Raw genomic sequence first — 14,869 nt, 5'->3', positions numbered from 1 at the left:
ATTAACTGCATAAAATTATAATGAATAAAATAAGTGAATAAAAGTTATATAATCATATTGTATAAACTTGGAGGGGAAAAAAAGGCCTGATGTGATAACTCAACTCCTGATTGCATTTTAGTGTATGTCCTGGTCCTTTTCCTAAATACTTTATTTCCTTTATTGATTTGTATACTTCCTTGAAGACATAAACTTCTGGAATATCTTCTAACTAGAACAAGGAAGTTTCCTAAATGTCCGCTGTAGATGTAAAAAATGCAGTTATTTTATCTAAAAAATGGTGTGTTAAAAATATTCACCTTTTCTTTGGACCACTTCATCCCTCCGATGAAAGTCAACACTAGTGTGCATAATCCTCCAGCTGCATGTTTACCTAAATGATGGCTGCCTAAGACAGCAGAAACACACATACTCAAAACAAGGAATGTTCTCTTCAATGGAATGTTTGTCTAGAATTAGATAAATATTTATAAATTAATTTACATTAAACAGATAACAATATTTACGTTATCTATCATTTATCATTGACCCTTTGAGACCACGTCTCTATACGTTACATTAAATAATGTCTAGAACTTTGACTTGCTTCACTCACTGAATATTTTAGTAGACTTGATACCAAGTGACAAAATTTGTAATCATTAAGTTTCATCTTCTGCCACATCTCTGATACTAATGTCAGTAAAGTGGTTCTAATACACGGTGAAGAAGGAAATAAGAGACCCATATAACCTGCAGCTCCATATAACATATCCAATGAATTCTTAAAAATAAATTTCTGAATATTTCTTTAGCTAAAACAGCTAATTGTTATAGACAAATCAAGATGGAAATTACAGAAATACAAGAATAATAGCACATACCTCAGGGCAGGAAAGGGTTAAGTTTAATAGTATTGCCTTAGTCAAAGGGAGTGGGAGTGAATTTTACTCAGGAAACACGCAGAGATAAATGGGAATCTATCTCTCCCAAAATGTTTAAGGGAAAATGTGAGATAAAAAAAATTAGGAAAAACTGTCAGAAGTCAATAGACAATTTAGTGAAGAAAGGGGTGGGGTGGAATGGAGAAGGTACTCTGAATTAAGTACATTTTTCTAATATTTTTAATTTGCCAAATCAGGAAGCAGAGATTTCACTCAAGGCCATTGACCTATATCAATCACAACTGTCCTCAGTTTTATGCAGAGTAGGCACTGGGGCTACTTTTGGGGAAAGAGAATTAAATATTAAATTTAATATTTCATGGATCTTCTAAAAGTTCAAATTTTTGAAAGAAATGTCCAATACTATACTTTTAAAAACTGATTAATTTTTTATTTACCTGATCTCTACTTGGAAAATACTGAACAAAAATTCCCAAAACAGTTCCTACAATCACACCGATAATTATATCCCGAAAAGAGGCAATGATGTTTCTAAGTATATCACCTGTAAGGGCACACAATAAGGAAAACATTTCATAGAGAAATATTTTTATATACCCAACACATCAGAAAATCAAACCTAGGTGATTAATGAAGAAAGGTATTTATTTTATAGAATATACAAAAAAATGGACCTTTAATATTAATAAATGTGAAAACATATGCAGATCTATTTGATAAATTAAATATGTACTCTTAAATAATTTTTCCCCCTTTCTCCCACCTCCCCCTGCCACTCCAGTTCAAGCCGTTATTTATCAGTCTAGTTGTGCAGGACACAGCTCCCTGGCCCATGCTGGTATTATGAGCCTTGCGCACCCCCGACTCAGACACTTGGTAGCCAGTTGTGGTTGCCGATCGTCCATCCGCTGCTCACAGCAGCTCATGGCAGCTCACGCCAACCTCTGGCTCTCACGGCAGCCAGGTTCCAGGGAGAACTGTTGTTCACAATCTTAGCTGTAGAGGGTGCAGCTCACTGGCCCATGTGGGAATCGAACTGGCGACTTTGGCATTAGGAGCAGGGCGCTCCAACCACCTGAGCCACTGGGCTGGCCCTCTTAAATAATTTGATACATACACTCCAACTCAAAAGTGTTTATTGAACAAATAGGCCAGAAAACAAAGACATAGTAAGCTATGAGCTCCCCTTACATAATCCACCTAAAAGACCAGGTGAGATAGAATGGACAGATTGACAAAGGAGCACCTTTAGCACCTTGCAAATGGGTGGTATTGTTTCTTCTCTGAACAAAGAAACAAATAATTTAAACATAATTATGACAAAGAAATAAATAATTTAAGCATAAAAAGAACAATTTAACAACAACATGAAGAAAAGATTTATGCCAGGCTCAATCCTAGGAATATTCAAGGCCCAATTAAATTTCCAATATATTTTAAGTATCTCTATCTGAAATTTATTGTAATAAGTTTAAAAACATGATCCTGAGTCACAAAAAGTTCAGTTATGCTTTGTGTGTTTAGCTCAATAAGGTATATATATTATATGTAATATATATTTCAAACACATATATAAGAAATATTTCTCCATTAGAAATAATATAAATGGAGGATGACAATAGCAATATGGTGGAATAGAAAGCCCCAGAACCTCAATCCCCCACAGAGACAGCAACTTAACAATATACATTCTAAAAGCCCTTATCAAACTCCATAAGCCAATTAAGAAATTGCAGGAAGAGAAAAGCAACTCATTATGTACAAGGGAACTCCCAAAAGATTACCAGAAACCTTACAGCCAGAAGTGGGTGGGATAATATATTCAAAGTGGTGAAAAAAAACTGCCAACCAGGAATATTATTCCACAAAATTGTCCTTCAAAATGAAGGAGAATTAAGACTTCCCCAGATAAATGAAAGCTAAGGGAATTCATTACCACCAGACCTGCCTTACAAAAGAAATACTAAGAGGAATTCTTCAAGAGGAAATAAAAGGACGTTGGACAGCAACACAAAAACATGTAACTATAAATCTTTGGTAAAAGTAAATATATAAATGAATTAAGAAACCTGTAATACTGCAATGGTGGTGAGTAAATCACTTTTTATTCTGTTACAGAGTTTAAGATAAAAGCATAAAAATAACTATAACTATAAACTATGTAAATTGATAGATATACTATAAAAAGATAAAACTTGAGACATTAATAACATAAAGTGAGGAGGGTGAGATGTTAAGGAGTAGAGTTTTTGTATGCAATTGAAGTTATCACTTTAAAAGCGATTATTATAAGGATGAAAAAAGATATTCCATGCAAATGGTAACCAAAAGAGAATAAGGATGGTCATACTTATATTACACAAAACAGACTTTAAGTCAAATACTGTCAAAAGAAATACTGAAGGACATTCTGTAACGATAAAAGGGCCAATTGACCTGGAAGATAAGTTTAGATCTCAATATTTATCATATTGTAAGGTATGCGTATTGAAGATCTAATGTATAAAACAAAACTTTTTAAAAAGTTCTTAAAATTTTAAGTGACAATTTAATAGTCATGGGAGGAAAGAGGATTTTCTGAGCTTGCACCTACTTGGTTTTTCACTTTTTCTGTTCCCCTTAAATTAGGTTTGCTCTCTTGTAGCATGGTCCCATAGCATCCTATACTATGTAATGTTCATTACATTTGTAAGTATTTGTTTAAATAAACTCTTTGAGAACATGGGACACATGGTCTTTTCTGTCTGTTGTGCTGAGAGGCAGTAGAGTAGTCCTTAAAAGTGTGGGGTCAGACTGCCAGGTTTGTATCTTAGCTCCCCTACTTATTGGATCTATGACTTTGAGCAAGTTACTTAACCTGTGTTCCTGTTTCCTTATCTGTAAAATGAGCATAGCACTATTGTGACTATTAAATGAGTGGAAACATCTAGGGACTTAGAGCAAGTACCAAGCAATTACTCAATAAAAGCTAACACTGTTGTTCACTGTTTTTCCAGAGTTTGGCACAGTAGCTGGCACAATGGAAGAGGAGCACAAATATATTTTTTGAAAGAATGACTGATACCAGTCACAAAGGAAAAGACTACCAGATTTGACAATAAAAAATTCAGAACTTCTGAATGGCAAAAAGAGATAAAGTTAAAAGTCAAATTACAGGGGGCAGCTGGTTGGCTCAGTGGGTTAGAGTGCAGTGCTCATAACTCCAGGGTCACTGGTTTGATTCCCACATGGGCCAGTGAGTTGTGCTCTCCACAACTAGAGTGAAAACAATGATTTGACTTGGAGCTGGATGGGTCCTCGAAAAACACAGTTCCCCAATGTTCTCCAATAAAAATAAAAAAAACAACAACAAATTACAAATGGGGAAAACTAAAGAATATATAACAAAGGGTTATTATTCTTAATTTTATAAAGAATCAAAAAGAACAAATCAAAAAGAACAAAAGATGAACACATCTATAAAATATAGGCAAAAGATTTTAAGAAAAGCAATTTATGAAACATACCAAAATGCCAATGGCCAATAAACATGAACATCTGTTTAACATCACTAGTAGTCAAAGTACTCCATTTAAAGAGGCCTCACTTTTCACCTATCAACTTAGCAAAGGTAAAAAAAGATGAGTAATACCGCATTTTGAAAGGGTAAAGAGAAAGTGACAAGCTTGTGCAGCATGGTAGGACAAGATATTGAGGCAATATATTTCAAAAATCTTATACCTCTATATAATTAAGAAATTATTAAGTTCAGGTACAACTATTTAGCTATAAGATGTTCAACCAAATATTATTTTATTAATAAATATTGGAGTCAACTTCAGTTTTCAACAAGTAATTATGATGCAGCCAACTGAATACTATGCAACTATTAAAAACATAGAAATATATTTACTGAAGAGAAACATGTTTGCAATATACAGGTAAGTGCAAAACAGCTCAGGTTACAGGAAAGTATGGTCAATGTCAATGTTTGATAATTTTATAAGAATATTGGGAGCAGAAAGAAAAAGACAGTAAGAGAGAGAGAAAGAGAGATATAGATAGATGGATGGATAGATAGATAGACAGACAGACAGACAGACAGACAGACAGACAGACAGATAGATAGATAAAGTGTAGGTGGATTTACATCAAAAGATTCAGAATTATTATTCCTGGGGTATGACTATTGCAGATTTTATTTTTATCTTTCCCCCTTTTCCTTCTTTTTTATTCATATGTTATGATTTTAAGAGAAACCTGTATATATATAATTAAAAAATATTTTGGTTCTTCAATACCACAGAAGACAGAATTTCAAATACTGCACATAACTAAAGCATTACTAAATGTGGAAATGTTTACTTTCATAATTTCTGTAGAGTGATATTCAAGACCAAATATGAGGTCGGACAATTAAGTTCGTGAACTCATCCTAGAAGAAGTACTACATACCTCATGGCTGAATATCACTGTGGTCACTTTCAAAGTACTCCCCTTGGGAAACTATGCACCAATGCCAGCACCTAGTTCTCCCTTCAAAGCAATTTTGGAACTCTTTTTCTGGAATGGCCATCAGAGCTGTCATCCTATTACCCTTGATGTCCTGAATGTCATCAAACTGTCTTCCTTTCAATATTTCCTTTATTTTCAGGTAAAGGAAGAAATCACTTGGGGCCAGATCAGGTGAGTAGGGAGGGTGTCCCAACACAGTTATCTGTTTACTGGCTAAAAACTCCCTCACAGACAGTGCTGTGTGAGCTGGTGCATTGTTGTGATGCAGGAGCCATGAATTGTTGGCGAAAAGTTCAGGTTGTCTAACTTTTTCATGCAGCCTTTTCAGCACTTCCAAATAGTAAACTTGGTTAACTGTTTGTCCATTTGGTACAAATTCAAAATAAATAATCCCTCCGATATCAAAAAGAAGGTTAGCAACATCGTTGCAACAAGTTCGCGAACTTAATTGTCAGACCCGGTATCCCCTTGGAAGTCAGCACTGGCGCAGGATCCTGACCCTCCAAAATGGCACACAGTTGTCCATGTTCTACATATCTAAGTTGTCTTAATAGAGCAACCAGTTATTTATAATGATAGCCAAAAGGTATAGTTCAAAAATATCTATTAAATATATTAGCAGTACTAATAAGATTGCTGCTTAAAATTTTCTATTGAAAACTGTGATAAAATTCCAAAGCAACATGAGCAGATAAATGGTAATATGGGCTATCAAATTAATTGAAATATATGGTTATTAAAATGAAATCATTTTTGTTTAGTAATGGTTTTGTCACCCATTGAAATGTGCTTCCTGGTCTAGAATGAGATTTCTACGAAGAATAAAAAGATGTTAAATGTAAAAAAGTCCTGGTTAATAAATGGAGAACTAAAGCCAGAAAGCTTATTAAAAGAACTAACAACGAAAATATAGCAATGAATGATATGGCAGTGGTTATATTTTCTCATTTACCTGTGGAGAAGACTATGCTGAAGCATGTGTTGAATCCAGTGATAGCCAGGATGTCATCCAAACTGCTAGCAGCTATTAGTAAGGTTGGGATGCCTTTCTCAATACCATATCCATTGTCTTGCAAAACTAGCATGGAAGGGACAACAACAGCAGGAGAGACAGCACCTAGTACAAAACTGAGAGAAACACTGTGAAAACCAATTCTAAAACATCGCTTTAACAAAACAGCGTTTTATATGGAAATTTACAACAAATATATTAACCTTTACAACAACTTAAAGTTTGAAAATTCTGCTTTTGAGTTAATGTCATTTAATGGTGGTAAAATTTCCCATTCATCCAGCCCCTGGGAAATACCATTCTACTTTCTGTTACCGTGATTTTGATTAAATAAATATATCTTTGGAATCACGCAGTTTTTGTCCTGGCTTATTTCACTCAGCATAATGTCATCAAGGTTCATCCATGTTGTAGAATGTGACAGGATTTCCTTTTTTATAGCTGAATAATATTCTATTATATGTATATACCACATTTTCTCTACCTACTTATCTGTCAATAGATATTTGGGCTGCTTCTACCTTTTGGCTATTGTGAATAATGCTGCAACATGGGTGTGCAAATATCTTTTTGAAATTCTGTTTTCAATTATTTTGGATATATACCCAGAAGCAGAATTACTGATTTTATGGTAATTCTATTTTTGGTTTTTTGAAGGACCTTCAAACTGTTTCCCACATTTTATTAATAACAGCAGTGTACAAGGGTTCCAATTTATCCATATCTGTGTAAACACTTGTTATTTTCTAGGTTTTTTTTTCTTTTCTTTTTTAATAGTGACCATCCTGATGGGTATGATTTACATTTCTCTAATTATTACAGATGTTGAGCACTTTCATACATAAGCTCGTTGGCCATTTGCATATCTTCTTTGGGGAAAAATCTATTCAATTCCTTTACCATTATTTACTCAGGTTTTTTTGTTGTTGTTGTTGTTGAGTTGTCGGAATTCTTTATATGTTCTGAATACTGATCTTTTTTCAGATATATGTTTTGCAATTATCTTCTCCCATTTTGTGGTGCCTTTTGACTTTGTGTTTCCTTTGCTGTACGGAAGTTTTAAAGTTTTATGTAGTCCCATCTACCTATTTTCACTTTTTCTACCTGTGCTTTTAGTGTCTTATCCAAGAAATCATTGCAAAATTCAGTGTCATGAAGCTTATACATGTGGTTTGCTGGATACAGTATTCTTGGTTTACATTTTTTTTCTTTCAGCATTTTGAAAATATGAATCCTAGTCCATTCTGGTCTGCAAGGTTTCTGCTGAGATATCCAATTACCTTATTATGGAGCTCTTGCTTTTAAGATTCTCTCTTTCTATGACTTTTGACAGCTTGAGTATAGTGTACCTTGGTGTAGGTGTCTTTGGTTTATACTAGTGGGAGTTCTTTGAGCTTCTTGAATTTGTATGTTCATTTCCTTTCTCAAATTTGGAAGTTTTGGCCATTATTTCTTCAAATAGGCTTCATGAGCATTTATCTCTTTCTTCCACTACTAGAACTCCCATAATGTGTAGCTTGGTCTGTCTAAGGGTATCCCATTACTCCCTTAGGATCTCTTCACTTTCCTTTTTCTTTTTGCTCCACTGACTTGATTTCAAATGACCTGTCTTCAAGTTCATGGATGCTTTCTTCTGATTGATACAGTCTGTCATTGATCCCTTTTTCAATTTTGGTATTGTAAACAGCAGCTCAAGCTGCTCAATTTTGTTCTTTTTATAGTTTCTATATCTTTGTTGGTATTCTCATTTTGTTCATGCATCATTTTCCTGATTTCTTTTAGATGTCCGTGTTCTCTTTTAGCTCACTGAACATTTTTATGATGGTTACTTTGATTATTTGTTTGGTAATTCATACATTTCAATTTGTTTAGAGTTGGTTTCTGGAGTTTTATTTTGTTCCTTTGAGCCATGATTCTCTGATTCTTCGTTGCCTTGTTATCTTTTGTTGAAATTTGCATATCTGAAAAAACAGTTACTTCTCCCAGTCTTTATGGACTATCTTCACTAGGGAGAGGTCTTCACCAATCAGTCCAGCTAGAGATTCTGGGGGCCTCGCAAGCCTTTCTGGGATATGTCTTCTCTGGGCTTGGATGTGTTATCTCCAGCTGAAGAGTTTTGCCTTTTTCTACTAGGGAGCATCCCCAGGTGTCTATCTGCAGTACTGAAATATCTCTGGAGTTGTAGCAACCCACTTGCTTTGTTTTTGTTTTCAGGGGACCTCAAGCATCTAAAGTGTGCCAATCTCTTTCCTGTCAGCAATCCAAGTCAGGTGAGACAAAAACCAGCACCTTGGGAAGCCCCTCAAAAGGCCAGAATTTAGGATACATGTTCCATGTTTTCCTTTTCCTCCTGAGGGAGAAGCCACAAGTTAGGAGTTTTCTCTCAATTGCCCCTTGTTTTTCATGAAGGAGGGTGGGGTATGATGGGTAAGTACAATGAAATGTCCTAATTGCTCCAATATGAACTTGCACTTGGAGTGCTATAATCTTTCAAGTGGCTTCTGGCATCCTCACAAAGGTAATCTGGTCCTTATATTTTTAAGTCAGTTTCTCCATGGGGAAAGGAGAGCCTGGGGCTTCATATTCTGGCATCTTGTTGACATTACTCCTCTGATTGGTAAGATTTTCAAAAGCTCCTCAGTTGATTTTAATGTATAGCGAATTTGGGAACCATTGACTTTCCCCACATTCCTATCTGGCTTCCTTCACTCAGAGGTTTCTACTGAGAGCTCCCTCAATAAATCACTTGCATAAGAATCTTAATATCACCCTCAGCTTCAAAGGTACTTTGCTTGGTAGCATGATTGGCCTATTCCCTGAAAGAAGGCAACAGTAAATGGATAAAGCAATCAGAAGTTAATAGGAAGCTTCAAATACAAAATGAACACCCATTAAAGTGTCATCAAATATATGGGGAAAGCCAGCAATTTGAATTGAGGCACCACGTTCATTAAGTGGAAAAATTTACACCTAAGATACACACACACACACACATACACACACACACACACACACACACACACTGCCAAAAAAATGTATACATTTTAAGAAAAGAAAAAACTGCATTAAAATTGTAATACTCAATATATACTGATAACAAAAGATGCATACAAGTCACATTCGACTTCTGCAATTACAAGAGGTGCTCAAAGTGGTTACCATCAGCGTCCAGACACTTCTGATTACAGCAAACTACTGCTTGAGCAACGCTGACCAGTGTCCACTTGTATCGCTGCACATGCCATTTCAATCTCTTCACACAATATCATGTGTCTCAAACTTACCACGAATGCACGCAATTGTTAGGCGTGTTGGAGGTTCTGTTGCACACTCATGCCCCTATTGTTGTTGTACTTCCACAATGTTCTCGAATTTCAAATACCACTTCAAAATAGTCTTGAGGTCCTTGAAGGACAACCATGTTTCCGCCATTTTCTTTATCCTGGCTGTCGCATGGTGATGCTAGTATTCATTTGATTAATGCCATCTTTTGAGTGAACATCATACTACACATTGCTATCATAATTCAATTTAACTTTGAAAAGTAATACATTGATAACATTTCTTAAAATCTGTATACATTCTTTTGGCATCCCCGGTACATATAAGAGGTGTGATAAAAAAATACAGGCAATGCTGCTGCCGAGTGCCATCCAATGGAAAGGCAGGATATTCAATACGGGAAGTGGTGTGTCGAACCTTAGTAACAGTGTGTGACAAGTTTCAACTTGTTCAGTGCAGTCACTTGGGTGTGAGCTATGGTTGAGAGAAGGTATGTTTTAATGTGTACTGTAAATCATGGATCACAAACAATGCATCAACATGAAGTGGGCAAACAGTTTCATCCTCCATCATGACAATGCTCTGTGTCACACATTGCTTCTGGTATGGCAATTTCTGTCAAATAAAAACATTACTATGTGTCCTTATCCACCTTGTTAACTGGATCTGGCACGGTGCGACTTCTGGCTCTTCCCCAAAGTCAAAATGACCATGAAAGGTAAACGTTTTGAGTTGATTCAGGATATCAGACAGCCACGACAGCGCAACTAAAGACAGTTATGAAAGAGGACTTCCAGAATTGCTTTAGAAAGTAGCAAGAAAGATGGGATAAGTGTGTTCAAAGCTAGAGGGAGCATTTTGAGGGGGATAACGGCAATGTGTCTTTTACTGTAATATTTTTTTTAAATTTAAACATTCACTGTATGTTTTGATCACACTATATATATATGTGTGTGTGTATATATATATGTGTATATTTAACACATATGGATATTTAACAAGGATATTATATATGTATATATACATATATATATATATATATATATATATGTATATATCAAAAAGAGAAACCAGAACATAACTTCAGAATAAGTGTAAATATCCTCAGAATCATGAAAGTATACTGTAACTGCCCATAACATTTTAACTATAGTTCTCAGAAATTAACAATCAATTGCCAAAATAAAAAAAAATAAATAGGTGCTATGAACATAGCTAAAGAATGAGTTAATAAGCCAGAGAACTGAGCAGAGAAAAAATTTCCCAGTGTATACTGCAAAAAGGCAAGCAGATGAAAATTATAAAGAATACTTAATAGTTTTAGAGGGGAAAGTAAAAAACGGAGATAAAAGAGAACTGAGGAGAGATAAAAGATGTGTCTAAAACATGGAAAAAAATTAGATACACAAACCTCTGAAAGATATTATACCAACTATTGAGTAGAACAAATTTCAAAAAGACACATCCAAGGACATTAAAGAATTGTTGTTAATTTAGTTAGAAAAATGCTCTTACATTTTAGAAATGCATAATGCAAATTATAGGGTAAAATATAATCTCTGTAATTTACTTTAAGATTCATTAGAGATTAAGTTTAAGTTAAGGGTATTTGAGTGTTCATTACATTATTCATATTCTTATGAACCAATAATTCTGCACCTAGTTATGTATCTATACAAAATTGTGTACATGTGTACCAAGAGTTATGTACAAGAATGTTTGTAAGAGCACATTAACAATAATGTGACCTCACATAGAAACAATGCAAAGTTCCACTGACAACAGAGTGAATAAATAAATTGTAGTATATTCATACAATAATATACACTAAGTCCTCACTTAACATCATTGATAGGTTCTTGGAACTGCGGTGAAACAACATATAGTGAAACCAATTTTATTATAAGCTAATTGATAAAAACAAGAGTTAAGCTCCTACAGTTATAACAAAATGATTTTGAATGAAACGACGTTATTTGAGGACCTGTGGTACTATACAAAAAAGAAAATGAACTACATTTACACACAATAATATGGGTGAATCTCAAACATAATATTGAGTGAAAGAGGTAGGCAAAAAAGAATATACTGTATGATTTCATTTATATAAAATATAACTACAGGCAAACTAAATCATAGTATTAGAAGTTAGTATAGTGGTTTTCTGTGGGAGGAGTAGAGAAGTAGTTAGGAAGGGGGCATTAGGGTACTTCTGGGGTTCTGGCATTGTTGTATTTCTTTATCTGCGTGATGGTTATATGAATATTCACCTTTTGATTCATCACCGAACTGTACATTCATGCACTTTACACTTTTCTGTATATGAGTTATACTTCAATAAAAAGTTTAACAATTCAAGGAGGGAGAAATGAATTCTGAATAGAGTGCCCAAAACAAAACAGGGAGAGACATATTAATATTTGACAAGGTAGAATTGAAGATAGATAAGCATTAAAATGAGTGAGAAGGTTATTTAACATTGATTTTTTAAAAACCAGCAGGAAGATATAATAATCATGGATTTTTGTGACCTAATAACTTAGCTTAGATATATACAGCAAGATATGCACAGATTTTATCAGATGTTAAGGTATTAGAAGAGAGGGATTAAGAATTCAAAATAAGCATAATAAACAAAGTAAAATCAAGATAATAGCAAAATAAATCAAAACCAGAAAACATAAAAAATGATAAGTTAAAATATTAGTGTAAAAATGTAGATCACAATAGTTGGAATAAACTAAAGAATGAATAGAGCTGAAGAATGAAGTAGTGAGTTGAAAGATAAGATTGAAGAACTTTTCCAAGAATTAGCAGAAAAGGATAAAAAATCAGAAAATGTAAACTAATAGGTAAGAGATATGATAATAGCAGATTTGCCAATATATAGATGATAAGAGCCTCAGAAAGATAAATATGTGAAAGTAGACAAGATGGTGTACTCAAAGAAATAATGGAAGATTCCCTTAAATAACGACAAAAGACCTTAGATTGAAAGGGTCACACAGTAGATGTAAGGAATAATCCATGTCTAAATAATTTATAGTAATATTTAACAAAATCAAAGAAAAAATTCTAAAAGCATCCAAAGAAAAAGATTATCTACAGAAAATAAGAGTTAGATTGACATCAGAATTTTCAATAGCAAGGCTAGATGCCGGAATAGTTTTTAAAAGTTCAAGGAAAATCATTTTGCATATTTTAAAATCAGCCAAATAGTTATTCAAATCTAAGGGTTTCATAATATTATGAAAATATTTGCAAGCACACAAGGCTTCAAAAGATATGTCACACAAAGACCCATGTTAACAATAATTTTTGGCAAAAGTATGTAAATAAGAGGAAAAATGAATCCAGAAGTTGCTGTAAGAAAGATACATACAAATTAAGGGTATTCAAACATGGTAGCTTCAATACTTATTTTTATTTTAAAAGGAAAGAAAGAAAACTGACATGAAAGAGAATTGATATTGATTATTAAGCTTGGATTAAAATGCTAGATGATATCAACATGAAGGGATTTGAGGCAGTAATACAATAATAATAATATGATATTAAACAGGGCAAAGATAGCATAAGAAAAAAAAACTATGGTTCAGTTTCACTTATACTCCCAAGTAAGTATGAGCAAATTGAATCTAACAGTTTATTGAAAGAATAAACAAGCTGCCCAAGTAGGTGAGTGAATGGATGGTTTTACATTAGGAAACTCTGCCAATATAATTCGTAACATTATCAGATTGAAAGGAAATAAACAATACTATATTTTATTTTTATTAAAAGGGAACTTCTTGATAAACAAGAAGTACAGGAAACTTTCCTTGATCTAACATTAAGAATTGACCACCACCCTACAGTAAAAATGATATTAATGGCAAAGTATTAGAAGCATTTTCATTAAAATTATTAAAAAGTTAGAATTGTCTCTTTTTTCCTACTACTAATATTCAACATTGACTGGATGTTCTATCAAACACAATAAAATAGAGATAAAAGTAGAAATACTGGTAAAGGAAGAGACAGAAGTTTAACTATTCAAAGACAGGATGTTTCTATAAGAGCTAATAAGAGCACTAATATGTACATTCAGCAAGGTAGCCATACACAAGATCAACTTTTAAAAATCAGAAGTATAACATCTGCTTACTTGCATGAAGGAATATAGGTTCTGGAGTTACCTTCCTGCTGAAAGCCCTTAGAAAACCAGAAAAAATGTAAGTAACAACTATTCTCAGACATTGGGTAACAGACAGGATAGGACAGTTACAAATAAGAAAAGGGAAACAAATGACGTAAACTTCACCATTACCCAGGCTTTCTGCTAGGGAGCAATTTCAAGGCTGTGGTGGAAAGAAACCGACCAAAGGCCAATGAACATGCCGAGTTGAGGAGAGAAGAATTTGGGGAAGCCAAGGCAGCTACAATTTTTACTACAGAGTGAGAGAGAGATGACAAAAAGAAAGTTCCAGAAATTTGCACAGGGGATCTCTGTGTCTTTGGTTGAACACCAAGAAGTGCAGGCATAGAGTAAAAACCCCCACAAGGCTGGACAAGCATAACTCCTGAAGAAAGATTATTGAGGAGCAGTTAAGATAGTAATTTCCAGAGCTCACAGAAGCCTGCTAAAACCTTTGAGTTCCCACCAGCTGGAGTAGAGATACCTTATCAAACACATAGGCCATTCAGTAAAGACAGAAGGGCCACACTTTTGAAAGAGACTAAATTAGCTCTACAGTAAGGCTACTCTACAAAACCCCTAAAAGATCTTAGAAACAAGCCTTGAAAGGATAGACTAATTCACAAATAATTTACGACTGCCATCTAGGACAAAGTCCAACACTCTAAAGGAAAAGAACAAAACCGAGAATTCAACAATGTAAAACCTATCAAGTCTAGCATCTGATCATTAGACATATGAAGAGGTGGGATAATCTCACCCATAACCAGCAGGGGGTCAGCTGGGGTGGGTGGGAAATCAGTCAATACAAACAGATACACAAATGACAGCAACGTTGGAAATGGCAGATCAGTATGTTAAAGCAGTTGTTATAAATATGTTCCATATGGTTAAGGATTTAAAGGACAGTGTGAACATAACGAGGGAAAAAAACGGAAGGTAGAATAAAGAACCAAATGGAACTTTTGGAAATAAGATACAATAGCTGATGGAAACAACCTAAGTGTCTATCAATGGATG

The 14,869-nt window shown here is 34.3% G+C and overlaps 1 protein-coding gene across 10 annotated transcripts in view; it reads right to left on the bottom strand.

Moving 5' to 3' along the window:
* Positions 1-14,869, bottom strand: part of SLC9B1 (solute carrier family 9 member B1) — a 62,393-nt gene that overhangs the window by 5,863 nt on the left and 41,661 nt on the right. For 9 of the 10 annotated variants that reach the window (XM_074322947.1, XM_074322950.1, XM_074322940.1 and 6 more), the window contains 3 exons: positions 6,331-6,506; positions 1,322-1,428; positions 300-449 (listed from right to left, as the gene is read on the bottom strand). In XM_074322947.1, coding sequence (XP_074179048.1) covers positions 300-449; positions 1,322-1,428; positions 6,331-6,506 — 433 coding nt within the window. The remainder of the gene's footprint in view (positions 1-299; positions 450-1,321; positions 1,429-6,330; positions 6,507-14,869) is intronic. The other variant, XM_074322933.1, reaches the window with a different exon arrangement.

Source organism: Rhinolophus sinicus, linkage group LG02 (genome assembly GCF_036562045.2).
Source record: "Rhinolophus sinicus isolate RSC01 linkage group LG02, ASM3656204v1, whole genome shotgun sequence".
Lineage (NCBI taxonomy): Eukaryota > Metazoa > Chordata > Mammalia > Chiroptera > Rhinolophidae > Rhinolophus > Rhinolophus sinicus.
Note: the sequence above shows the minus strand (reverse complement) of the source record. Positions and strands in the feature narration are given on the sequence as shown.